Source organism: Takifugu flavidus, chromosome 16, assembly GCF_003711565.1.
Source record: "Takifugu flavidus isolate HTHZ2018 chromosome 16, ASM371156v2, whole genome shotgun sequence".
Classification (NCBI taxonomy): domain Eukaryota; kingdom Metazoa; phylum Chordata; class Actinopteri; order Tetraodontiformes; family Tetraodontidae; genus Takifugu; species Takifugu flavidus.
Genome location: NC_079535.1, coordinates 1,617,497 through 1,644,583, shown reverse-complemented (window position 1 = coordinate 1,644,583; position 27,087 = coordinate 1,617,497). Strand labels below are relative to the sequence as shown.

At 40.1% G+C, this 27,087-nt stretch overlaps 3 protein-coding genes across 5 annotated transcripts; 2 read left to right on the top strand and 1 right to left on the bottom strand.

The window, feature by feature from the left end:
* Window positions 1-296: 296 nt before the first annotated feature.
* On the bottom strand, window positions 297-4,906 carry LOC130540126 (G-protein coupled receptor family C group 6 member A-like). The gene is made up of 6 exons (XM_057059046.1): window positions 4,696-4,906; window positions 4,300-4,612; window positions 3,413-4,228; window positions 2,629-2,841; window positions 2,426-2,543; window positions 297-1,712 (listed from the first exon to the last, which is right to left on the bottom strand). The coding sequence occupies exons 1-6, from the start codon at window positions 4,881-4,883 to the stop codon at window positions 787-789; spliced, it is 2,574 nt and encodes an 857-aa protein (XP_056915026.1). The 5' UTR covers window positions 4,884-4,906; the 3' UTR covers window positions 297-786.
* Window positions 4,907-7,152: 2,246 nt separating this feature from the next.
* On the top strand, window positions 7,153-13,828 carry LOC130540267 (matrilin-3-like). Of its 2 annotated transcripts, XM_057059295.1 has the most exons (9): window positions 7,154-7,398; window positions 8,497-9,192; window positions 10,206-10,325; window positions 10,828-10,947; window positions 11,094-11,213; window positions 11,562-11,681; window positions 11,784-11,903; window positions 12,733-12,834; window positions 12,938-13,828. In XM_057059295.1, exons 1-9 carry the CDS (start codon window positions 7,185-7,187, stop codon window positions 12,994-12,996), a joined length of 1,671 nt encoding a protein of 556 aa, XP_056915275.1. In that variant the 5' UTR covers window positions 7,154-7,184; the 3' UTR covers window positions 12,997-13,828. The 2 variants fall into 2 exon arrangements, with proteins under 2 accessions (XP_056915277.1, XP_056915275.1); XM_057059297.1 differs by lacking the exons at window positions 12,733-12,834; window positions 12,938-13,828 and adding an exon at window positions 12,395-12,575 and having other exon boundaries at window positions 7,153-7,398.
* Window positions 13,829-13,938: 110 nt separating this feature from the next.
* wdr35 (WD repeat domain 35) lies at window positions 13,939-26,294 on the top strand. 2 transcript variants are annotated; one of them, XM_057059294.1, is made up of 29 exons: window positions 13,939-14,022; window positions 14,214-14,358; window positions 14,440-14,557; window positions 14,711-14,782; window positions 14,929-15,021; window positions 15,103-15,231; window positions 15,365-15,498; window positions 15,987-16,152; window positions 16,227-16,372; window positions 16,623-16,748; window positions 16,872-17,057; window positions 17,199-17,234; window positions 17,325-17,385; window positions 18,377-18,506; window positions 18,906-18,975; window positions 19,769-19,822; window positions 19,900-20,009; window positions 20,098-20,293; window positions 20,369-20,449; window positions 21,410-21,546; window positions 22,953-23,156; window positions 23,251-23,397; window positions 24,131-24,263; window positions 24,354-24,464; window positions 24,716-24,880; window positions 24,961-25,101; window positions 25,320-25,476; window positions 25,705-25,945; window positions 26,015-26,294. In XM_057059294.1, exons 2-29 carry the CDS (start codon window positions 14,335-14,337, stop codon window positions 26,163-26,165), a joined length of 3,519 nt encoding a protein of 1,172 aa, XP_056915274.1. In that variant the 5' UTR covers window positions 13,939-14,022; window positions 14,214-14,334; the 3' UTR covers window positions 26,166-26,294. The 2 variants fall into 2 exon arrangements, with proteins under 2 accessions (XP_056915274.1, XP_056915273.1); XM_057059293.1 differs by having other exon boundaries at window positions 13,951-14,086.
* The last annotated feature ends 793 nt before the right edge of the window (window positions 26,295-27,087 follow it).

The following is a 27,087-nucleotide window of genomic DNA, read 5'->3' as shown; positions in this document are numbered from 1 at the left end:
TTGGACAATGTCTAGGAGAGAAAGACAAAATAGATATTTGACCAAAGAAAATAATAAATCACTTTTTTCCTGTATGTTGCTAATTAAGGCAACATGTTAACAAATAATGTATGAAATGAACTTTAAAATGGCGCAAACACAAAATGATGGTACATAAATGGTGATGCACAGCCATATGTTTGTGTGTTCCAAGTTATCTATAAATGATCTCTCAATTGGTTAGTTTAGATTTTATATAATATTTATTTATGACTTTAAAAAAAGTCCTGGCCCTAGAACAGAGAAGCAAATCGGGCCTCTGCGCATTTTAATGGCAGTGGAATATGAAAAAGTTTATTTTGAGTTCAACATTTGAGAATTCTAAGAAGAAATATTTAGGTATTGGCTGTAGTGGGTAGCCGGAAACTCTACATCCGTTTGATTACAAGAAACTCCTTTGTACTTTTGCTTCTTTATTGCATTGGGACCAAATTACAAGCTACATTATTTTATGATTTATCAATCCCTGTATCAATTAAACACTGTTATGCCACTAAATCTACAAACACGTCTGAAAACATCCCTGGCCAATGATCCCATTAATAATTGTGTTGTATTGAATGTGAAGAAGAGGATGATTCTGTAAATTCAGTATGTTACTATCGGTGTATATTTTGGATTGCTTAATAATTCTGTACTGTATCCATGGAAATGGTGAGTAAAGATGGAAGGTAAGAGTCAGTTGCTGCACGCAGGTAAAAGAGGAATCAGAGAAAGTGTCTTTTTAGAAATACAAACTATAGACATCTAAGATTTCACCACACTCATGTTCTTTTGCTCATAATGCTGCCTGATGTATTTTGTGATGGCATTCTCATTATTTATCTCTTTCCTGAACACCATAATGTAACACTTGGGTGCAAAATGACAGCCAAGGATACTGTAGCTGGAAATAATAATTGCTGCACTTTCAATGGCTTGCTTGTACTTTCCAAACAGACTAGTGTAAATTGGGATGAAGATGATCCAAATGATTAAAAACAGGGTCATGCTGGTGGTAATTAACACTGCATTTTTATACAGATCTGGTAACCGTTTGCCTTTGAAAGCAAACAGGAAACAACTGAGGCCGAGGAAAGCGTTGTAACTGAGCATGGCTATAAAAAACTGATTGGAGCCTTTGTTGCACTGCATAAGAAAGTTCTTTCCAAGTATTGTTTGATTCGGAAACGGGGGGCTTAAATACAGCCAAGGAACACACAAGGCCACTTGAATCCCTGGCAAAATGGTCACAACAGCCAGTGGCTGATTAAGCTTTGTTACCCAGGATCGCATCTTTGGATCAAAGCTGAAGCCCACTAGGATTTGGAGGAGGTTGGCCAAGATGCAGGAGATGCAGAGAGAAAAGGCGATGCAGAAGCCCGGCATGCCAACCATGCAGGAAACTGATGTGGGGACTCCTATAAAACTGAAGGCAGTGAACAAGCACACCAGCAAGGAAAAAAGTTCCAAGAAGCTCAAGTAACCTCCCACGGCCTTCACAATGGGGGTGTTCCGGTGGATTGTGAACAGAACGGCAAACACAGTGGTTAAAATGATCCCAAACACATCGAAACAACTTAAAATGATTGCGAATGGATCCAACCAGTGCAGGAATTCCACAGTTCTGGTCAAACATGTATCTCTCTGGGGGGAGGAGTATTTCCCAGCACCGCAGTGGTGACACTCCTTACCTAAAAAATATGCAAATACATGCAAGTGTCACTGCACAACAAGATGATTGATTAATGATAGTAGAAATGATTAAAGTGAAAATCAAAATACAACAGAAGTCTCAATACAACAGAATGATACTGAGGATGTCAATTTAAGAATTGGTGGGATTTAGCAGCTCACTGGCAAAACTGGATATGAAACATTTCCTTTTATAAACTGACGGATTATTTTCGTGTTGCAATTTTGGCATAAAACCATTTTGAAGATGCTATCTTCACCATTTGAATGTAATGTGCAACTTTGTCAATAAATGAGACAAATCAACACTTTCAATGCATATAATGGGAAAATTCCAATTGAAAATGCAATGAAAGAATTGCATTTTTTGGTCATTTTACCTAGAACCACTTCCATTTTGCCTTGTTTGCGAATGACGGGAATGCTGGAGCGTGTTTATGGATACGCTCGAGGCAAGTCACAGTCCATCATTTGGCCCAAACCACCAGAAAACTTGAGTACAGAAGTAGTAATAACTTTGATCTTGTTGGAGATCATCTTGTAGTTCCCCTGCATAAACTAGATGCACATTCCAAAGATGCTCATAATTTACTCTTTGTTTTTTACTAATCGAACAAAACCACACAGTGAGTGTGTGTGTGTGTGTGTGTGTGTGTGTGTGTGTGTGTGTGTGTGTGTGTGTGTGTGTGTAAAGGAAACACCAAACCCCAACCGTTTCCAGCAGAAAACTCTCCGTCCGCACATGGAACACAGTCAGTGCAGCAGCGTTTGCTTTGCTGTTTTAACTCATGTCCCGGTTTACACGTTTTAGAGCAGTTGAAAGCAGTAACCTTAGACAAGAAACAAAAACATGTGCAACATAATATCGGCTGATGTTAAGGGGGAAACAAATGTACTCTCAACTCTTTAACTTACCATCGCACTGCTCTTGCTAATAACAAGGTCATTTGGGATTTTAATCTCAGAATCTGGCCAGTATTCCCCAATGGTTCTTATATGTGCACCCTGCTTGGCTTCTCCCATGCTCCAATATACAATATCATATCCTAAACTGGGGTCTCCATTGGCATCAAAATATATGTGTGTGTTGTCCACAGTCACGTTGACTTTCTGGATTTCCTTAAGAAGCTGTAGAGAGAAAAACGTCATTCATTTTAAATCAACACGTTTTGTGATCACCTCTCCAAGGACTGGTTTTAAAAAAAGAATTGAATTAAATTGCATGACAAATAATTGATTAAATACTTAGAATCAGGAGAAGGGGTTTGACAATTTTTGTAAAATGTGATCTTAAGCACAGACACAGGGAAGCTCATGTGGGCATTAGTCTTATGATAGTTTTCAAATGTAAGTTTTGAATTTGCTGACTATCCAAAGGAATATAGAGCTAACTACACATTTACTTTCATTTCAGTGTAAACAGGGCATTACGTATCATGAAATTAATTAAAATAAATAAATAAATCTGCGGATAGTTGCCTAAGTACATGCTGGTTAATAAAATCGTACAAATTTTGTTGGTAATCTTTAAAAATAACCATTTATCGTGTATCCGGTTATGCTAGCTTACCACGCTGACTGAAAACCAAGAAATCAACTGGCCTGCTACTTAGCCTTCTCAGCGTTAACTGAACAAGGGATACTTAATGATTTATCTCATCAATTAAATCTATTGAACAGAAGAGAGAAACTACAATACCTCCAAGGTTGAAACTTTGCCTTTGTTTTTACACTGGGAGTTGTCACATTTTAGCAAGTGCCTGAGAGCCTCTGCAATGACCTGAACAGCCAAGTAGATATTGTAGGATTTATCCTGGTCGACGAAGGTGGCCAAGCAGTTTAAGTCCTGACACTGCACTGTGTCCTGTTGCCTGTTTTTTTGGGAACAGTTGCCTTGCATGTTCTCCTCAGACTGGTTAGAGCAAAGAGGATAGTGTGACAAGTAATGCTCCAGCATAGCATTAGTGGTGCCATTAAACTTGGAGATGATGTAATCTTTAAATCCAGGCACCTCGTTCCTCTTAGAAATAAACCCAAAAACCTCTCCGGCCTTGTCGATGCCTGGCAGTGTGGAGACCTTTGTGGAGGTGGACCACGAATCGCTTGCAATCCAAGTTCTATTCAGGTGGTTTTTAATGGCCGCGTTCATGATGACATCAACATTTGCATCCTTGGTGAACATGATGATGGCCTCAGCAGCGGATGTATTGATATTGCTCAACAGCTCAGCAAGCTTTGCCTGGGCTTTCAAACTGTTTTGGGAGAAGTAGTCAGGCAGGATGTCTACAAAGTCAATGCAGACATCTCCCATTTCCCCCAACAGCTCAACGATGTGGTCGCTGCCGTACTTCCCGTACTCGTCGTCACTTCCTACAATAGCCACTGTTTTCCAGTTAAACAGCTTCACCAGCCGAGCGATGGCCTTTGTCTGATGCTCATCACTCGATATTGTTCGCAGAAACGTGGGGAACTTCAACTTCCTGCTGAGTTGCTCACTAGTTGATGAATAACTAATCTATTGGGAGAAGTTGGTGATTTATTATGAATTCAGAATAGATTGCAGAATCAAAAACAAAGAAAACAAACCTGGGCCACCGAGGACAGGGCCAAAATGCGTGCAACGACAGTCGACACCTCGGAATAGTTTTCACCAATCACTGCCTTGATTTTGGGTTCTCTCAAAGGAGACGGGTAGCCTTCGGGTACAAAACACCCTTCAGAGTCCTCCGAGGTCTTCAGAAGCTGGAGTGTAGCTCTGATGGCGAAGCTGACGTCCCCACAGGTGTCGTAGATGTCATACCCCACTGTGAAGTTGGGTAGAAGCCTTGCCATTCGCTGGTTTACTTCACCGATGGAGTATATCATCACTTGAGTGTGCAGGAATGTTCTGAGATCATATCTTTTAAGAAATGACCACACAATCATGTAAAAAGTGAAATTATTTATAGACCAATAAGATTTTAGGGCTGGTTAAGCACTTACGCACTGCAGGATAGAGGTCCGTGTCTCATACTCCTGTTGGTTTTCCTGTGAACAGGGAAGAGGCCTCCAATGGTGATGTCCCCTGGAGAATAGGCGCGTAGGGGTTCGTTCTCACAGGAGCCAAGGCAAAACACTGCAACAGCTACAAAGAACAGCAACATTGTTGGCACACAGCAGTGGACGTGCATGTGAGCAGTCACGCCGCACCAGTATGAACTCCTTCCTAATGAAACCTACCTGGTGAGAGTAAAGGGGAAAACGTCATTGTGCTATTGGGGTTGGATTGGCTGTGCATGTATGTGATTCTGTTTCTATTATTTTATTGTTTTATTATATTGCAGGGGTGACATGGATGTATGACGTCTATAGAAATACTGTATGTAATTAAATGACTGACAATAGGAAAGTTTCTATGTGCAAAGTATAATTGAAATCGCGTTGTTCATGTTGTAGAATGTCATGAAGGGTGTTGAATCATTTATGTTGTATATGTGTTTGAATTTAACAACCAATGTTTAAAGTGTTGACCTGTTGCTTTTCTTAGCTTCAGAAGAGAACCAACGCTAACAATGCTAATTAATTTGGAGGGAAATAAATGTGCTATTGTTGCTAATTAGCAGCCGTTGCTGATGTAAAACATTTGTTATCATCTCCTCTTGTAATTCAAATGGAACCTATTAGGTCATATAAATAAGGCTCAGTTTCGTTTTGATGTATTTTTTTGCATTGACAAATGCGTGTATATTAACAACAATATGTTTGTGTGCATGCGGAATAAAAAGTGAGAAATTGTTATATAACATTGAGCAGAATAGAGCTGAGGAGACACCAGAGGGACCTTTGCTTTTGAGTGCACATGAGAGGACGAAGACGCACATGCTCGGTGACCTTCAGGACAGAGGAGAGGACGTGGTAGTCAGCAGAAAAGGTCATGGGAGGTTTGCTGCCATCTGCTGGGGAGCTGGTGCAACACTGGTGAAGAGCTACAGCGCATCATCAGCGACGCCCAGCCGCTTCCAATCTATCTACAGTATGTGGTTTATCTAATCTATATGGTTTATCTTTGTCCAGAGACCAGAAGAAATGTGCACAGTGGCACACATGGTAGTTCTCCCAGGAAGTGACGTCAGCATAAATCATTGTGGGATTTTTGATTATTGTTTGTTTTCTGTCAGGGTGAACACAATATAGTCTGATTCAATAGAGCAATTCATGGAATAAAGTTAATTTTACTTGTCTTCTTTCTTGTCATAGTATTCAGTTATTAAAATAAGCCTGTTACCCAGCCTGCCTAATATTATCTGGGGTCTGCTATCTTGAGGTTAGGACTGACTGACTGACTGACTGACTGACTGACTGACTGACTGACTGACTGACTGACTGACTGACTGACTGACTGACTGACTGACTGATGTCCAGCACTCGAGGCATCCATTGCTTCTTAGAAAGCAGCACAGCAGAGTGGTGTGTTTCCAGAGCAAGAACAGAACTAACGCTGCAAGAGAATATGCAGAAATAAACATAAACACCAAAGTTCAGACTCCTTATTAGCTAAAAATGATCCCATAGTGTAATGGCCTGAACAAAGCATGCTTCAATAAATGTCACCTTGAAGGTAGTCTTGTTTTGCTTAATCTAATGTCTAAATGTATGTGTAGGTCAATGTGGTAGAAAACGGCATGTTTACTGACTAACCTACTGACTAACTCTAACTGCCTGTGCAGCCATTGGCAAGTATGGTAGACACCTGACATTGTGCAAGGCTTGTGCATTCTTCTTCTTCTTATTCCTACGTTATTGTTTTTATACTGTCATGTAAATATCATTAGGGACTGAAAAAAGGAAATGAATGAATAGAAATATGTTCAGGGTCATCTTGCACCTTGTAAGTGATGCAATATTTCCAGCTATCACCACTGGAATGTAGCTAAGCTACAGTGGTGCTGAGCAAGAGCCAAACGGTTCTCGCAGGCTTCCAGCAAGCGAGTTTATGAAGAATGAATTCTGTCCACCACCACAAGAGGGCGCCCCACACCAGGGACGCTTCCCCGCCCAGACTTCCCAGTCTCTCACAAGTGCTCATATTTATCAGTCGCAGAAAAAAAGAAAAAAAAGAAAAAAAAACACACAATAGGAGATAAAATACTGAAATCTATAGAAATCATTGTTTCAGACCAAATATTTCATTTGATGGAATAAATAACTTGGTATATATGATGATTTGTGAAGCTAAAAACACACAGTTGGTTGGAGGAGTAGTAATGAGTATTAAATTTATTGTGTTCTCACACATATTTGAAGTAAATGAATCTAATGAACCTCTCGTTTGACACAGCACATGCTTGACAAGCACCTGATTTGTGCCCTCCCTTCATTCTGTCCCCGCCCGTCTCTTGATTGGACCGGGACCGGGACCGGGACCACCCCCCAGTTGGAAGAGCAGAGCAGATTTAAATGGGGCGCTGTGGTGGTTGACCGAGCCGGGCGAGATGAGTTCACCTGTGTGGGTGCTGCTGTGCGTCACCAGCGCGCTGCTGGCGTCTGGAACTCTGGGTCATTTGGGATCACACAGCCGGCAGATTCACGCTCTTCACCCTTCAGTCCCACAAGAGCAGCAGCCCAAACCGAGAGCAGAGACCTTCCATGGAGGGGACGTCGCTCAGATGACCCGGGAACGGCGGAGAAGGTCCACAATTACGCATGGTAAAATGACGTCAATATCTCAGTTTAAAGGATGTTTTGCTCGGCAAAATAAGATTTTTAAATTTTTAATGAAACTATTCAAGAAGAATCATAAACTTAAGCAAAATGGGATTCTGTTGTTTCCCTGCAGTGCGTAATGTTTCAGATGTATGATCTTGAATTTTGCTTTTGTAGGTTTTTAGTAGGTTACAGGTTGTCAATCACAGTGGATTATGAAACAAAAGTGTTTTTAGTCTCTTAAAAAGGAGACTGGCGCTTAAAACTCTCAACTCAAGTTTCTATTTCAGAAGTCAAATCCATTATTCAGAAATCTGAATGTGACAGAATTGTCTTGCCCAGAAATATGATGAATAGTTGTGATAAACATGTAAATAAAATGCAGTCTGGTAATTTGGGGAATCAGCCTTTGCTTCTTCTTATGCCACAAAAATATTTAAAATAATTTACTATCTTAAAATCACCTTCATTAAAAAAAACAGAATTGATTATTTTTGAGTTCTGTATATATTTTGCCAAAACAACAAAGTAGCAATAACAGCCATATTTTTAAGGTCATGTTTGTCAAGCTCATTCTAATCACAGATAAGTTATATCAATCAATCAATCAATCAATCAATCAATCAATCAATCAATTTTTATTTATATAGTGCCTTTTACAATCAAAATTGTTTCTAGGCGCTTTCCAGAATCCCAGGGCCTGACCCCAGACAAGCAACAGTGGCAAGGAAAAACTCCCCTTTAACAGGAAGAAACCTTGAGCAGGACCAGGCTCATGTAGGGGGACCCTCCTGCTGATGGTGGGGCTGGGTAGAGAGAGGAGAAGAGAGGAGAGGAGAGGAGAGGAGAGGAGAGGAGAGGAGAGGCATAGATCATACAATACGTACAATACACACAAAAATACATAATAATAAGTAAAGTAAGGTGCAAGTTGAGTGGGTCAGCGGGGGTGGAGGTCAGTATGCAGCTCTGAAGGCGGCGATACCTGCGATACCAAATAATATCTCATCTTCAGGCAGTTTCTGCCTCCTTTCACAGTCATTACTGCCCTCATTACAAATAAACAACAAAAGTATCTGTATCTTCATATCATTTTCACAGCAACAAGGTCCAACTGCAGAAATCGCCCCATAGACTTGGTCTTCATCATAGACAGTTCCAGGAGTGTGCGCCCCACTGAGTTTGAAAAGGCCAAAGAGTTCTTCCAGGACATGGTGGACGGCTTGGAGATCGGCTTCGATACCACACGGGTGGGCCTTGTAAACTACGCCAGCACAGTGCAGATCGAGTTTCCTCTCAAGATGTATTTTGACAAGACTGGACTGAAGAAGGCTTTGGCACGTGTGGAACCGCTCGCTTCTGGCACCATGACAGGCATGGCTATTAAAACTGCCATGGAGAAAGCTTTCATTGCGGAGGCAGGGGCTCGGGTCAACTCCCCCAAAATTGCCAAAGTGGCTATCGTAGTGACAGATGGGAGGCCCCAGGATAAAGTAGAGGAAGTATCAGCTGCGGCACGGCAATCTGGGATTGAGATCTACGCAGTGGGAGTAGACAGAGCTGATATGACATCCCTCCGCCTTATGGCCAGCCAGCCACACGATGAACATGTGTTCTACGTGGAGACCTATGGTGTCATAGAGAAGCTCACCTCCAAGTTCAAAGAAACCTTGTGTGGTAAGGATGACGATAATGGGAGTGCCGCTTTTCCTTTACATGGCAAATTTGGTGAAATTGGACTAGAACCAGGAGACAGAAATGGACTAAACAATGAAAAGAATGATAAAGGAATCAATGGTACGTCAGAAATTTCCCTTAATTTTTCACCCCCTCGGCAGCAGCACAGAGGGAATCCTCCATTCTGAAGTTACTTCTTTTCTCCTGTCGTTTGACACAGTAAATAACTGGACACATAAATTGTTAAATCTCATTGGAAAGCTGCTGTAATATTAAATTGAAACAGTTTAAAATGGATGAAACCCAACATGATGCTGCCTACACCTTCCACTGGAATCGCCTGCTCTTTGCACTCTGCTCTCCACCGCATGTCTTTGACCAAGCAAGTCCATGACATGTAACACCTTCACAGGTAACACCTTCACAGCACGTACAAAACAAAACGGTACAACAAAATATTCCAAAATTATATGTATATATATATATATTTTTTTTTTTTTACTTTTTACTTTACTTTGTGTCTTAAAACACAAAGTGCTGTAGTTTTAAAAGAAACCCTGTTGTATTAGAATGATTAGTTCTATTTAATTAAAAGCTGTTGATGGCTTTTGGTTTCATGATTTATGTTAGGTTATCATGCATATCTGAGTCTAAGGTTTTTTGTTTTTATTTTTAAAAAAACATCCTTCTAAATTTCTTTTCCATCTTTTGACGGTTAAAATATATTTAAAATTATATGTGTTGTCAAGTTTAGGTACATGGCTCTCTGATAAGCTTTTAAAAAATGCTTATTGGCCCAAGCTCTTTGTCGTTTTAAGATTCACACTGACACAATATTTTCATGGCTAACCAGCCAGTTCCAGCAGCTTGACAGCTGTGGTGGTAAAACACCACAGTAAATGCAGCCTCGGGCATCCGTTAGTGATGGTGCGTTTACTTTCCTAACACAAATGAGCTTCTGGCACTGCAAAGCTGCAGACAATCGCAAAATCATACTCAATATCAAGCAAATTAATCTGCTCGATCTGCACATTTTATTGCTTTACTTACACCTTACTAACCTCGTAGTGTCACAAAAGCATAGATTCATGATTTACCTTAAGCCAATCAGGTATTTCAAGTGTCTTCTCTAGGGGTGGATGCTTGTGCTGAAGGACACAATTGTCAGCACATTTGCGTCAACAACGGCGTCTCGTACGGCTGCAAGTGTCACACAGGCTTTGTGCTAAATCCAGATGAGAGAACGTGTTCACGTAAGAATCATTACATGTTCTTTTTAGTCTGATTTTTTCCTGTCTATTTTGTCACTTAATCTCTTATGTTGGTTTAAACTTGCTAAAAAATGGAACTCTTTGACTATTTGTTTAATTAAAATTACTCCAAGTAAAATTATGAATTCATAAACCTTTAAATCTAACTTGAGGGATTTGTTTTATGTTTTGATGACCCTGCATACCATTTCTCATTACTCCTGTTTTGGGTTGCCAGAAATAGATTTGGGCTGAGCTCAGATTAAGTGAGTAGGACACAATGGCCTGGACTAATGAGAGACATTTCTCAAGACGGTCTTACATCGTGTTTCAGTGTCTGCAATTCTGTGTAGACGTTAAATTTCTATGCTAAGATGGTTTAGTAATGGACTGTTTTCCACGCTAAAAGACTCAGTCTAAGTGGTAGCTTGGTTCATTTGCTGTGGTTGCTATAAACTGTAAATTTGTTTTTAATGCTCCAGTCAGCTGTGATTGTCTCTCTCAGGCTCAGCTGATTGTGCACACGGTTACGGCTGCCAGCATATTTGTGTCCAAAAGGAGGATCTTCAAGTTTGCATGTGCCGTGACGGATACGTGTTAAATGCTGACCAGAAAACATGTTCACGTAAGTACTTCAACTAGACATACACATGTATGGATGGGTGTGATGGTGGATTTCTGGAGACCTGGGGGGGGGGGGGGGGAGTGATTAACATTTTATCATTTAATTATCATATTGTTATTTTTATCGTCGCCATGTCTTGCTTTCAGGTGTTGATCCATGTGCCCTCGGACATGACTGCCAGCATATTTGTATCAATAGTGATGACTCCTACATCTGCAAATGTCCGGCGGGATACATTTTAAATCCAGACAACAAATCTTGCTCACGTACGTTATTGTTTTGGGTGAAAACAATTATTTTGGATCTCCATAATTCAGTGAATGATTGTATAAGTGATCTCTCTGTATGTGCACAGAAACATTACTGCATTAATAACATATTTAGTAAGTGCAGACAAGCTCTAAAAGCAGCTTTATATGGGTAAGACCTCAATTACAATCTGGCACGGCGAACAGTTTGCACATAGAAACAAGCCCCCTGGGAGCAAATTCAACCGCTGAATTTGCAATTGTGTTTTTCAGAAGATCTGTGACAGAACAATTATGTGCCTGTGCTGTGTGAGATGCGCATTATTTGTTAAGACTGAAGAATTCAGCTTTTGGTCTTGCGTTTAGGCTTGGATGCGTGTGCCCAGGGACACGAATGCCAACACGAGTGTGTCAGCAGCGGCAACTCTTATATCTGCAAGTGCCAACCTGGATACACACTGAACACAGACCAGAAAACGTGCACACGTAAGAAGGTTTAAAGAGAACAGGCATACGGCACCAGTTGCTCCAATGACTCGCACAACAAAACATTGTCATCTTTTTTGATTAAATATTTTGCCTTTCTAGTTTTAGATTCATGTGCCCAAGGCCACAACTGCCAGCATAGTTGTATCAACAGTGGTGCCTCCTACATCTGCAAGTGTCCAGTGGGATATGTGTTGAATGAAGACAAGAAAACATGCACACGTAAGAACAGATGTGTTTTTTTCGCATACTTACTGGACTGTGTTGTCTTTTTTGAGAGTAAATCAAGGTCTTCCACCTGCACCTTGTATTTAAGGAAACAGGAAGGCCTTTATTAAAATATGTATATGTCATGTATCTGTCCATAGAGACAACATTTTCAAATTTAATTACAGCATAATATCTTCTAACACGGAGAAGGTGAACATCTTGGGAAGCATTGTAGACCTTGATGGAAATACGCTAGTTTATTAAAAGCACCACCACTGAATTAATAAAGGGTGACATACACTCCTGGCCGGTCGTAGACGTATAAATGTCTGATTTGTTCTTTTCATTTCTTCACATCCCAAAATTAAATTGTCTTTCAAGTCAGTTCAATTTTCAATTAATATTCAGAGAGATCTGTGGATGTATCTGAATGTTGCCATGCACATATGTCATATATGTATATTGTCACTTTTAACAGTTATCTGTCTTTTTGCCTTCTTTAGTTGTGGCGCGAACTTCAGATGACCGTGTCCAACAAGCAAAACTGAGCCATTTATCTAAGATAACACCAATTCATATAAATTTAGCTGCAGTGTTCCCTTTATAAAAAAGAAAATACAAAGAAAAAAAGCAAAGAAAAAATGCTAAGTAGTTTGATCAAAATCAAGATTTTAAAAATGCAATAATTATTTCAATAATCATTAAAAAAATTTCCTCTTAAAATAAAAAATCTTCATTTAAAAAATATATCTACAATTAATTTGAATTACAATATTTTATATGGTACGAAAAATGATCCCCATTCTAACTGATTTTCTCTCTCTTTTTGTAACTCTTTCAGAGGAATTGAGAAGTAAAATAACTCAAGATGCCTGCAAGTGTGAGGTTCAGATTATGTTCCAGGAAAAGGTCCAGTCAGCTATCCAAGAGCTGAACAGAAAACATATCCTTTATCACTTAAACTTTACAATGCCCATACTATTTTATTATCCCATTAAACAATTTTCTGTTCAGTTTATTTTATAGTTCCTTGACCATCCATTCACTTGATGAACTCTCAGAAAAAGTGAAGTTGATTGAGGAGAATTGGCAGAAAGACAGTTGAAATGGATACGTTTCTTTTTTGTACCCAGTGGTTTATTCACATTTATTACATTTATTTATATATCACATTGGAATTTTAAATACTAAATGTTTATCATAGATGGTAGATGATTGTGTAATACAATGTGTCTTGTACTGTTTACATTACTGTTTTATGATATAAACCTGCATTTTACCTAAATATTAAGACTGTTTCTTACATTTGTGCGTCTATATATGCACTATATGATACAGATGGAAGCTGCAAACCATCTAAAAAGTGTCTAGCTATAAAAGATCTGTAAAACAATGTTAATAATATTAACCGGCTTTTCTGCTGTTCCAGCCTTACATGTTTACTGGTCTTGTATTATTAATCACACCACAACAACTAATCTCTAAAGAAACAAGGGAATTGTTTTTGCCCCTCTGATTAGGGCACTTACACCAGCACGTTAACACGCACATGCTAACATGCACACCCAAACACACCTTAAAGGAACTTAAATGAGTTGGCCTTTGGCAGTATTACATCACACTGAATTAAGCACCTTTGCAAATGCTTTTTTCCTTCCTTTTTTGCTTAACCCATTACCCACCTTAGCTAACTGTTGCTTTGTTCATAACAAACTGGTCAGTCGTTTTAATGTCAGAAGTCTTGGTTAATTTGCATTGTATTAAATGAAATCCAAGTCTTAATTAAAACACATTGTCATGCAACACAGAGCTACAAAACCCAGATCCCTGGATCTACACCTAGATGATTCTCATCATAAAAAATACTAAATATTTAGCAGTCTTGTTGTATGCTTTCAGTTGTAATCTTGCACATTAAAACAAACAATGAACAATCATCTACATGTTGCTTTTTCTGTTTGTTTATCGCTGGTCGGATGTTGATGAGGAGCTTTTCACTACAGCAAGTATGTTTGTTCTTCTCAAGATGTACAATAAAGCTTGTTGGGGAAAAAAGGCGGAGCACGAGCGGCATCTTCCGGTTTACGGTTACCATTAGAGACGGAGGAAAACTCCAGCTTCAAGCTCGGGGGTACATGTCTACAAGCACATTTTGTTTATTTGAATTATACTGGGTTGAGCACTTGAGTCTTCCGGTAACTATTATTTACTTGCGAATCTGTGTGGGATTAATAGTTCTTTTAAGAATAATATTATGTAGTGTTTCTTCGGTAGTATTATTATTTAGGGTTGTTTTGCTACTAGCTAATACTCTCTCTTCAGGGAGTTCAACCGGTGGGACAAGCTAACGTGAAAGAAAGACGTCTGAATCTAGGGGTAAATGAATCGATCGTCACATATGTAGGCAAGTTAATATCTACAGAGGTGTCATAGTATCGACGTCATGTTTATCTACCTCAGCAAGAAGGTGAGTCCTCGGCACCGTCTTGTGATTGCTGCATACATCCACTGTGTTTACAACTGGAATTCGATTTTGGTGCCTCAACAGATTGCCATCCCCAACAATATCCATCTAAAATGTGTCTCCTGGAATAAAGATCAAGGTTTCATTTCCTGCGGAGGGGATGATGGTCTTCTCAGAGTTCTCAAACTCGAAACTCAGACAGGTAAATTCACAGTTTGAAGCCTCCAGCCTATTTTTCAAGCTTAGTTTTGGAGGCACAACCTTTGTTGTGCAGAAAGCAAAATGAATCCTAATATACAGTAAATGACTACATGTTATTGGCTACTAGAAGCATTTTTATTTCTTCTCAACCCAGACGATGCCAGACTTAAAGGTCTTGCTGCACCCAGTAATCTTTCTATGAACCAGACACTGGAGGGTCATAGCGGTGAGTTTTATTATTAGTTATTGCCTAACCTTTTGTCAATATGTTGTTGCCATGTTTAAAACACTTTGCTTTAGCAAAAAAAGACATAATCTGCAAGAATTTGAAGTAGAACACAGCTGATTGAAAAAATGATCGGACACCTGCAGGCTCGGTACAAGTGGTCACTTGGAATGAGCAATATGAAAAACTGACAACTAGTGACCAGAATGGCCTCATCATTGTTTGGATGCTCTACAAAGGTAGAAACTGCCATAAGATTACAAATGCATCTTTTAGCACGTTTGGATTTTATAGTTATCTTTTGCTTCTCTCATCCGAAGGTGCGTGGTACGAAGAGATGATGAATAACCGCAACAAATCAGTAGTGAGGAGTATGAGATGGAACACCGATGGTCAGAAGATCTGCATTGTTTATGAAGATGGTGTGGTCATTGTTGGATCTGTAGATGGTAAAGAGATTGATTACAATAGTAAAATTAAAGGTGGTACAATGTTTCTTTTAAGGACTGCTTTGTTCCCCATATTGAGGAAATGGGTAAAAGCATGTGCAGTAGCATAAATGCCTTTTGTTTATTTTTGTAGGAAACCGGATTTGGGTAAAAGAGCTAAAGGGATATCAGCTGGCGCATGTGGCATGGTCACCAGACAGCAAAATCCTGCTCTTTGGCATGGCCAGTGGAGAAGTGCAAATCTTTGACAATCAGGGAAATTTTGTAGTGAGTATATCAGAGTACTGTGCACAAAAATGAAACGTCAAAACTACACCGTCCATAACATTATACCCCAGAATATATATTTCAAATAACATCTCGGTAAGAGTACCTTAATCCAGTCCTTGAGGGCTGCACCCAAGACTGATTTTCTGTCCTACCAGTGGGAGGAAGCCAGGTTTTGGCTCAACTATTGCCTTTAATAACTGGATTTGCAATCCCCTGGTCTAGGTCTACAGATTTATCATTTAGTGTAATTTTTACACTAATTGGTCCAGTGAAAAACAAATGTGTAGTAAAAAACACATAGTCAAGTTCAACAAGCTAAGTGTTATCTAGTGTTAAAGTGGAAGCCTGAAGTCCCAGCTCAATACATTTTCTTTCAAAGCTTCTAAATGTACAAACCATCAAGTGAAGATCTGCATAATAGATAGCTTTTACTTGATACACATTAGAATTCTGTTGAACCTTTCCAATTTTTTGTCATTTTCCAGATGAAAATGACAATCAGCTGTCTCTCCAGCACCGCTGGAGCTGTCAGTATTGCTGGCATCCACTGGTATGCAGGAACCGGTGGCTATATTGAACCATGCTGCCCGTGCCTTGCCATCTGTTTTGACAATGGAAGGTGCCAGATCATGCGCTGTGAAAGCGATGAAAGTAAGGAGAAATTCAAGAATGAACGAGGTGTACATAATATTACAAGCATATTGATGATGCTGTTTCTCTGTCAGGCCCGGTGTGTATTGACGCACAAATGAATGTGGTTTGTATCCAGTGGAATCATTGTGGTAGTGTTCTGGCTGTGGCAGGTTCTCTTAAAACCTCTAATCTGGAGACGGAAATCAATGTTGTGCACTTCTACACACCGTTTGGAGAGGTGGGTGAAATAATTTCTTCTTTGTTAAAGTAAATTTATAGTGTCCCAAAGCTCCGTTCAAACAGGCACTGCACAGTATCCACGTCGACTATGAAGATGCTTTCAGTAGTTGACTGATCTGTCCACCTAAAGTATGTTTAGGGGACTTGGGATAATTTTTATGAGGTACACGAGCAAGCTGTGCTTTTTCCATGTAATTGGTGGCACCAGCGAAAATATTAGCATGAGAAATGTTTGTTGGTGTTAACAGCATCTGAGAACTTTAAAAGTACCTGGCAAGCAGATGACAGGAATTGCCTGGGAGGGAGCAGGACTGCGAATAGCCTTGGCTGTTGACTCCTACCTTTACTTTGCCAACATAAGACCAGACTACAAGGTAAAGTACAACACTTTCTGAAAGAGACTGCTTTGGAGCACCGCTGTGTGGATACCTGCTTGTCGAATATAAATGGATTTAATATGATCGTGCCTACACTGAAAGCAACTTTATCTTTAACAGTGGGGATACTGTTCCAACACACTGGTGTATGCGTACATACGGCCAGAGAGACTAGCATACTGCGTGGTATTCTGGGACACCAAAAACAATGAGAAGTTTGTCAAATATTTCAAGAGCTTGATGTCTGTGAATACTTCAGGAGATTTCTGCATCCTAGTAGGCAAGGCTGATGAGATACAGTCTCAGGTAAAAAAAACAAAACAGACCCCGCATTACAGAATATTGTATATGTATATGGGATCCTATAATAAACACATATTTAAACCAATAGATTATACAAAACATTGAATTTGAAATAATTCTTTACTGTCTTTGACATTTTAAAAGGAGGATGCAGAGTTAGAGCCTGGGAGTCATGCTAGGGTATTGTATCAATGTTTGAATGCACATTAGTTTGAGTACAACTCCATAACTGTTCTAAAACCAAAAATAATGGACTGTTACTTTTTCCAGTATGTCCTGATCCTGTGCAATGCCATAGGGACTCCACAAGAAACAAAGTACATTGACATTGGTGAGTTCGTACAATAAAGTACAACACTTCAAACATCCACTAAAAAGCACCCCGTGCTCATTTATGCTTGCATACAAAAGTGAATCCTCTTCTAATAGTGGGCTGATTCACCATAACATAGTTTTCCTTGTCATGTCAGTGTGACAGATCACACCTCGGTTTTAAAGAGAGTTTGGCTGCCACCTGCTGCCCACAATCCCATCTTTGATGGGTACTCAGCATTATCTTGCAAATATAGAGGGAGCGCTGGAAACCGTCATATCTCCCAAATATTAGCCTTCAACATGTGCGTGACCAGGCTAAATATTTGCTGACAAACTTAGTCTGAGGTACTTAATAGTCTGCAGATTTCAAAATTGTCAAAAATGGTTGCAGAACTCACACTTTGGTAAATGACCAAAAGGTCAGATCAAGTGTATTAGGTGTATTTAATGCAGGATGTTAATGCAGCGACATTTGAAAGTTTGTTACTCTTGAAGCTCTTGCTATATTTGGATATGAACATCAATTATAAGGTCATTTGTTTTAGCAAAATGAGAGTGACCAAAACATTACACATGATCATTTTTTGTTGAGAACCAGTGTTGCCACATTCAAGTGAGGACAAGTAAATGTAAAAAGGGTTTATTTTGTTCACATCTTTGAAAATGTGTCAAGTTCTATTTTGACCTTGTCTGTCCACGAAATAGGTTTTTTTTTCAGAGCAGATTAAGCATTTAAATGTTAATAAAGATTTCCGATATTGAATAATTTTTCTTAGTCCTCAATAATTAACCAAGGATATTTTGGTCTAAATTGCTTATTTTGTGAATAAATTAAGATCACATGACACTCAAACCATATTAATGCATAAAAATCAAGAGATTTCATTTTTCATATAAAAAATCTGAGCATTTGAAACTGGCAAATCAGTTTTCTTTCAAGTTTGCACTTCCTGTGTACTCTAATGGATGATGTTGTTATTCACTTCCACACTTTTCCACCTGTTTAGAACCGCTGTTTGTTACCATGACTAAGACACATGTGATAGCTGCGTCCAAGGAGGCCTTCTATGTGTGGCAGTACAGACTGGATCTGCAGATTAGCCAAATGTGGAAAGCTAAGAGGGAGAAAAAAGAGAGGTGAGTTGATTCCAGGTGAAGTCATAACCTTTACAGCCAACTGAAGCTGATTCTCAACCACATGGAATAAGGACACCTTTATTTAACGTAGCCAGACAGTAGGAGAGAGACCAATAGAATAACCATGTCAGAACTTACAGTACACATCAAGCAACCCTTGGAAAGTAACAGCAAAGCAAGTTTGCCTCAGCGCTGAATGAAACCTCGGGTTCATTGGCCCGGCCTTTCCGTGTCGGCAGTGATGTGAAAAGGTTTCATTCATTGAGATCAAATGCCGTCGAGGTTCCAGACAAATCTAATGTTCTGCCAAGACTCTACTGACACTTGCAGCACAACCCACCTCTGTGGAAGACACCCGTGTGACTCATCCTCAACGGCTCTCCATCTCTACCTTTCTAGGGTCTACCACATCGACAGTAACCCTTCTGGCGTCAATGACAGCGGACAGGATTTTGCAAAAGCCTTTACAGTAAGAGACCTTGTGTTTCTATAGTTACACATGCTGAGCAACATCCAGGGCAAACATTGGGAATGACTTCTCCTTTCATAGTCAGTTTGGATAAATTCAGTCTTCTGATATCCTAAAAGAAAGTGAACGCTAAAATGAAGCACCGATACTTTCAGAGGAGTGTGTTATTCATTCATAATTTGCTATGCAGATACCACATCAACCACATGTGGTTTTCACAAAACTTAAATTTTCTCATGTAAACTGCCATAACCCATGTAAGCCATAATATGTATCATCACATTTAATGATGTTAATGCAGCAATACCATGTTGCAAATTCTATAGGCTTCCCAGATTAAAGAATTAATACTATGTATGAGAGTGATACAGTGTCATGCAAAAGTTTGGGCACCCAATGTCAAAATTTCTGTGAATGTGAAAAGGAAGATTAAATGATCTCCAAAAGGTAAAGAATTCCAGATCATACTCTTCTTCTTTTTCTTCTTTACCACTATATCCCTTCACGAGAATTGTGCTGGAGTCCATTTGTTTGTCTTAATTTTTGCATTTTAAAAAAAAATAACAGGAAAGAGAAAGTTTTGCTTACAAATGCTAGCCAGCCAGGAGTCTTTCAGTTTAGTTTGGGGCATTTTTGCCCATTCCTCCTTACAAATATGATGCCAAACAGGGTCCCATTCATTTGCTGGCACTGCTCTCCCCTTTTTAATCCAAAATTGTACAAAACAAATAAGTTAAAAAAGAGTTTACAAGAGTGATTCCTAATGAAAATAATTGTTTCTGCTCTCTGCCAGCCAACCCGAGATGCTATTTGCTGTGTTACAGCCAGAGATAAGACCCTCATAGTGGTATGTGCATAATTAGCCATATAGCATAATTAAAAATAAGTCAGCATTGAGAAGTCTGAATATTTCTGTCTGTACAGGGTCGCAAATCAGGCACCTTACACAGGTATAGCCTTCCGAACGTTGTTTTAATCCAGAAATATACTTTAAACAACAGACCACACTATCTGTCACTCAACTGCAACACCTGGTGAGTATCAAATACCGTAAGGCACTTTAGACGTGTGTGCTGTGCAGATATGTTGCAGCTGCTTGAAGCAAAATGTTACTGTCTGTAGTCGTCTGGCCATAATTGACATCGCGGGTGTGATGACTCTGTTGGAGCTGGAAGCTGGTGCCCAGCCATCAGCAGGAGATCCATCGAAGTTTGAACGCAAAGATGTTTGGGACATGAAATGGGCAAACGACAATCCTGACTTGTTTTCCATGATGGAGAAAACCAGGATGTATGTCTTCAGAAACCTAGACCCGGAGGTTAGTGTTCAGATGGCTGGTGGCGTTGCACGGTGGGACTATTTTTATACTTTTGTTCTTTTCTTGAATTTACAGGAACCGATCCAAACGTCTGGATACATTTGCAGCTTTGAGGATCTGGAAATCAAATCTGCCCTGCTTGATGAAATCATGAAGGTATGTTGAATTTTTTCCCTGCTGACCACCCGAAGCAGTGCATTAACCACTCAAATATGTATACCAACGATGTCACCTGTGGCACGTGGACAACCCGAAGTAGACTTTATCTTCTGGTGTCATTGGAGGATCATTGAGCCTACAGCTAAGCTGACTCTGTTGCTAGTAGTTCTGCAACCGCTAGCAGATTGCCGTCCACAGAGGGTCACATGGACATCGTGGCCTAGCATGGATTCCTTGCTAGAGGTAGCATAGGTTCACCCAGAGGTGAGCGTGGTGTGTCAACTTCTGAAGGTACAGGCCACATGTGCACATGGCTCCCATCTCTGCTCCTCCAGTGAGGTTCCTCTACAGCAGGGGTGCCCACACCTTTTCAGCATGCGAGCTACTTTTCAAATGACCAAGTCAAGAAGATCTACCTACTATAAATTTGCAAAACATAGATTTATTCATAAATATATTGAGAATTCTTTATATGATCCATATACTGTATGTTGGTGTACCTCGCATAACTGCATGAATCCATATTGCTCAATACAAATCTGTGCATTTTTTGTCATTACCTTACTCATCAGTAAGGTAATGACAAAAACATTTTTTCAGCATGTGTGTACAGGGTCGCAAATCAGGCACCTTACAGAGGTATAGCCTTCCGAACGTTGTTTTAATCCAGAAATATACTTTAACCAAGTCAAAATGATCTAGCCACCACAAAAATGCAAAACATCTAATTATTTGCATTATTGGTCATTTGGAATTCAAAGAAACAGCGTTAAGACATAGAAATTTAGACCTTACCATGTTTCACAACCTAAAGGAAGGAGGTTCTAATATAAAACAAAGAAAAGATTAATTGGAGTGTCCTGATGTGACTTATGGAAATAGAAGGTAATAGATGTATGAGACTGTTCAGATTGGTTGGTGGTTATTTGCCTCTAACTTATTGTACTTTTCATGCAGGATCCGGACAGGCCTAACAAAGACAATCTCATCACCTTTGAAATCAGATCCCTGAGAGACACTCGTGCCTTGATTGAAAAAGTTGGGATTGAAGATGCGTCACAGTTCATTGAAGACAATCCACACCCCAGACTCTGGTGAATCATAGCTTCAACCTTTATTTCAGAAGAAATCATGTTTTCTAACGTTCACTATATGGTTGCTAAAGTTGATGTCTATTAGTTTGTTCAAAACATTAAATAGCATAGGATCAGGAAAATTTGTCTTTGTTAGGTTATAATGCTAGAACTTATAGATTGTATAAAGTTAGAACTCTATATCTTAACGATGCCACTGCAGATGCTGTTTTTTATGTCACTTTTTAATTTAATTTCTGTGCCTCCTCACTGCTCACATTTACCAGAGGAAAGTCATTAAACACAAGACAGAGTTTTGCAGGACATTTTTCTCTAGTTATTATAGAACTGGAAACATTAGCAGCTCTCAGTCGCCGCCAGGGGAAATGCACTGATCCGCTTGTGAAGCGGAGGCAGCTAGCGTCCATCTATCTTACCAGCATTTGCTCTCTGGCCAACAAAATAAACGGCTCCTTCTTTCTGATAAAATCCTGGACCTGACTCGGCGGACACATCCCGGGCAGCAACTTGAGGAAGGGGAGGTGATGTCTGCTTTTTTTTATAAATCGGTGCTTTTGCAACAGTGTTACAGCATTGAAGAGAAGAGCAGCACTGACCTGGAAAGCCTTTTTTATAAACAGCAGAACTTTCTAGACGTGTTCTAGAGTTCTACTGCAGATTTTTAGAAGTTAGAAGGAACTTCACTCCGCTTCAGTTCCTTCCTGCTTCAATTGGAGCTGCATTTAGTCCTATTCCCAGATCCTGATTGTGGAGTTTAGCTCAGCCTTCAACACTATTGGTCTGGACATTTTTCATTAGAAACTCCCCCAGCCCACTGTGCCCCCCCAGGTCTTGGTTCTCTCCCGTCTGCTCCTCTCCACCAACAACTGTATCTCAGGTGACCCTTCATCCAAACTGTTGAATTGTATGGATGACACCACCTTCATTGGCTTCATCAGTGAGAGTGAGGTGGAACAGCAGGTCTCCTGGTGCAGTCATAACAACTTGGAGCTGAAGCCACTAGAGACTGGAAGAGGACAGTGAACCCCTCCCTCACTCCCTCTTACTGTTCCCAACAACACCGTGACTACTGTTGACATTCAGGGTTGGGAAGCTGAAGTGGTCCACTCATTTAGACACGGTCTGCACATCGGATGATGAAGTTCCTCAGGCCCCTCAGGAGGTTCAAGCTGCCTCAGGAACTGCTAATAACCTTCTGCACTGACACAAACTGTTAGAGCTCCTTCCCTCTGGCTATTTTTTTTTCTAATTGGACTTCTGATTCTGTTAAATAAATGAATTACCTGCATCGCCATTAAAAAAACAGCAATAAAAATCCCGCATTCTTTTATCCTAGAAATGTAGAAGGCCTTACCAACAACGGAGCCCTTTCAGTAACAGCAATTAAATGTCCTTATTCTTCCCAGGCGGCTGCTGGCTGAAGCAGCGCTGCACAAACTGGATCTGAAGATGGCCGAAAAGGCTTTTGTCCATTGCAGAGATTACCCCGGCATTCTGTTCATCAAACATCTGGACAAACTGAAGGGCGAGGCCATGAAACAGGCGGAGGTAGCAGCTTACTTTGGCAGTTTTGAGGAAGCGGAGCGCATGTACCTAGACATGGATCGCAGGTGCGTGTTTTTATGTACATTGTCATTATTAGAAATCATCAAATACATAACAATATTTTACTGCTATTGTTAATACAATGGTCTTGTTCTCTAGGGACCTGGCCATAAGCCTGCGGATCAAGCTGGGCGACTGGTTTAGGGTGCTTCAACTGCTGAGGATTGCCTCTGGTGACTGTGATGATGCTCTGATGGAACAGGCATATAATGGAGTTGGAGACTACTTTGCAGACAGACAGAAGTGGTACATGATGTGTGTGTGTGCGTGTGTTGACTGTGTTTAACACTTCACTTATCATGTGCTACTTGCATGTTGGTCAGTGGTTGGCAAGATTCTGGGTTTCTGGGTTCTAGGTTGAGTTTGTGTCCCCTTTATGTGCCTTCATGGGTTTCTGTTCAGTTTACTCCCACAGCACATTATTATTGGAGTGTGTGAGTAACGTGTATTCTGTGTTTGGATGGTGTCATGTCCAAAGTGTATTTTACCCAGTGATGATTAGACTAATTCAGACCTCCTTACTGCAGGTATAAGTGGCAGTTAGGAGAAAATGGATCATATAAGATGTATTATTAGTAGATATTTGGGTTTACACGCACCGATCCCAGGAAGAGTAATAATACTGGTCATGATGATGTGGATTTGGCTAATAAATTCAATTCACTTCAACTCAGCATTATTAGTTTGACATCTGTTAAAATCAAAATTGTATCTAGGCGCCTTTACATAACCTGACCCCAGAACAGCAGCGGGGAAGAGAGTCTCCTTTTTTAACAGGAAGAAACTAGGCTCAGATGCGGGACCCTCCTGCTGATGTTCCGGGTAGGGGACGAGGAGAAGGGGGGTAGGGCAGAAGGAAGAACAGAAAAAAAATGATTTGTTATAAATAAGAACCCATTAAAATTGTGACATGTAGAGGAAAGAGTTGAATATAGAGTTCCAGCCCTTTTTATTTGAGCTGAATCTCTTTCTTTCCAAGGGCCAATGCGGTGCAGTATTACCTTAAAGGTCGTAACCAAGAGAGGCTGGCAGAATGTTATTACATGTTAGAGGACTATGAAGGCCTTGAAAGGCTGACCAGTGAGCTGCCCGAGAATCACAACCTTCTACCAGTAAGCCAGATGCTGCGTTTACTGACGCAGCGATATCCCGATTTTATCTCATCGTCGTTCCTGAGCGATTGTTCTCCATCTCTGTCCCAGGAACTAGGACAGAACTTTGCCAATGTGGGCATGTGTGACCAGGCTGTGAAGGCCTTCCTCAAGTGCAACAAGCCAAAAGCTGCAGTGGACACTTGTGTAAATCTGAATCAGGTAAGACAAAAGAAAAAAAAACAGCTTTTGTGAGTGACAACACACACACACACACACACACACACACACACACACACAGACTGAAGGGAGTTTTGCTACACATCTGTCATCTTCTTAGAAACTGGAGATCTAAAGCAGCTTTAGTAGTATCATTTTGCACATATAGAGCACAATATAATATACATAATAATACTGTATATATTTGTGTATGTATCTATATTTCATGTGGTATATGTTTGTTGTTTTTTCAGTGGAACAAAGCTTTAGAGCTCACCCAAACCCACAACATGAAAGAAATTAAGCCTCTCCTTTCCAAGTATGCCTCACATCTGCTGGAGAAAAACAAAATTCTAGAGGTGGTGGAACTTTATCGGCGAGCGAACCATTTCCTTGATGCAGCCAAACTGTTGTTCAAGGTAGTTGTCACGATTTCTTTTTTGCTTTCTTTCTTTCTTGCTTTCTTTCTGGGCATATATCTCTCCTTTTTCTGTCACAGATAGCTGATGAGGAGGCCAAAAAGAGGACTCGGCCTTTGCGTGTGAAGAAGCTCTATGTGCTTGCAGCATGTCTTGTTGAAAATCACCATGAGCATTTGAAGGCATCACAGCAAAATAAACCCAAAGGAAAAAAGTCTGAGGTATGTTTTGTGCTTCTCATCTTGTTCTTGCTACATATTGAGTGCAAAAATTGAGGTTAAAATTGGGGCTAGAATGGCATTAGGGTAAGAGGCAGAGTTAACTGGAATGGTTGCCCCTTTGAAATTCCTCACAAAGATACAAGATAAAGGTACAAGGATGTGTGTGTGAGAAAGCATTCTATGTTCAACATCTGTGTTAATATTTCATTTGTGACAAGGCAACACATGCACTCACCGGGCTGCTTGAGGAGGATGCAGCCTGTCCAGATATTCACATGTTGGATAACGCCTGGCGTGGAGCTGAGGCATATCACTTCTTTCTGCTGGCTCAGAGGCAGCTGTATGAGGGCCACATGGAGAGTGCCACCAGCACAGGTACCAGAGTACATCACTTCTGACAAGGCCACCACCTTTAACTGCTGCAGCTCAGGCATTTCTTCATTATTGAACACTGCAGATGAATTCCTGTGAAAGGCTAAAAGAAAAACAGTCAGCATCTGAGCTAAATACAGTTATTTCATATGCACCATGGAAGCAGGCTACAGCTGCTCATCCCTCCGTTTGATCTGCACTCTGATATTTAGTTGTCTTTTTTTTTGAAAGCCCTTCACTTGCGTAAATATGAAGACATCATCCCTGCGGTGGAGATCTACTCTCTGCTCGCCCTTTGTTCAGCAGCCAGCAGGGCCTTCAGCATATGCTCGCAGGCCTTCATCCAGCTGGAGTCATTAGAGAGCCTGGAGCTTCAACAGCAGCAGCTGTACGAGGACCTGGCTCTGGAGATCTTTACCAGGCACACACCAGAGGATAGCCGGGCTCTGGAGATCAACCAGTTTCCAAAAGGGTGCGTTCACAAACAATGCCTAACATTTTGGTGGGCAACATTTGTCTAACGGTCTTTTTTCTCTTTTAGGATTGACGGGAAGTTTCCCATGTGCATTGCAACAGGTCAGCCAATTCAGGAGTACCAGTCCTGGATGTGCAGCGTGTGTAAACACTGCGCTCAAGAGCACGAGATCAGCAAATACAACTTCTGTCCACTGTGTCACAGTACTGTAACGTAAAGCTAACACATGACAAAACCTTGAGTTTATGTCGATTAGTCAGAATAGTTTCAGGAAGTTTTGTAATGATCTGGAACTAATAAAATTCATATGATGCTTCTTAGCACCTCTGGGAGCATGAATTCCAAATGGATCAGAGTTTTATCTTAAGTCTTTTGATCTGACGCAAAGGTCTGGAGTAATATCGGGAGATGTTTCTGGAACATTTCAGGATCGATTTGAAGGACATCTGCAACGATATTGAAACATCCCTGTTAGACTGTCCAAATAATCCACACGTCCAGAATAAATAATCACTAAAAGACCTTCAGTCATGATAAGTCCCAATAATAAATAAGTGGTTTTTCGAGGACAATGCTGGACGTCACCACTACGATGCTCTGGGGAAAAAGGAATTAAAAATGTAGTTTAACTGTTATTAATACTTTAGATATATGTATATGAATGTTGCAATTAAAAGCTAAATGCCTTAATGAAAGTTACATTTTTACAATTACATGTGACTGTTTTATGTTCAAACAAATGTGACTTAGAGAGGTCAATAGATGGGAAAAGTAAAAAATTACATTTAGACCCTTTATGATTTATAGGAATAGTTTTAATTGAAACACTTAACTGATACATTGCAATTGGAAGGACACACACAAAACTATTGATGCTGTGGCCACTATATACCTTATATTAAAATTAATTGAGCTGTGAATTCGGGCATTTAAAAACGAATAATGTTACATTCATTGTGCATGATGCTGAGAAAATTATTTTTCAAACCATCCCACAATAGTCTAAATATAAAGGTAAAACTGTCATAACATTTGAATCAGTTAAAACATGTCAATGCAGCAAATAAGAGGTCTCTAAATGCGACTGCGTGATATAATCTGCCTCTGCTGTGCATCCAACATGATCTTTTGCTGCCATC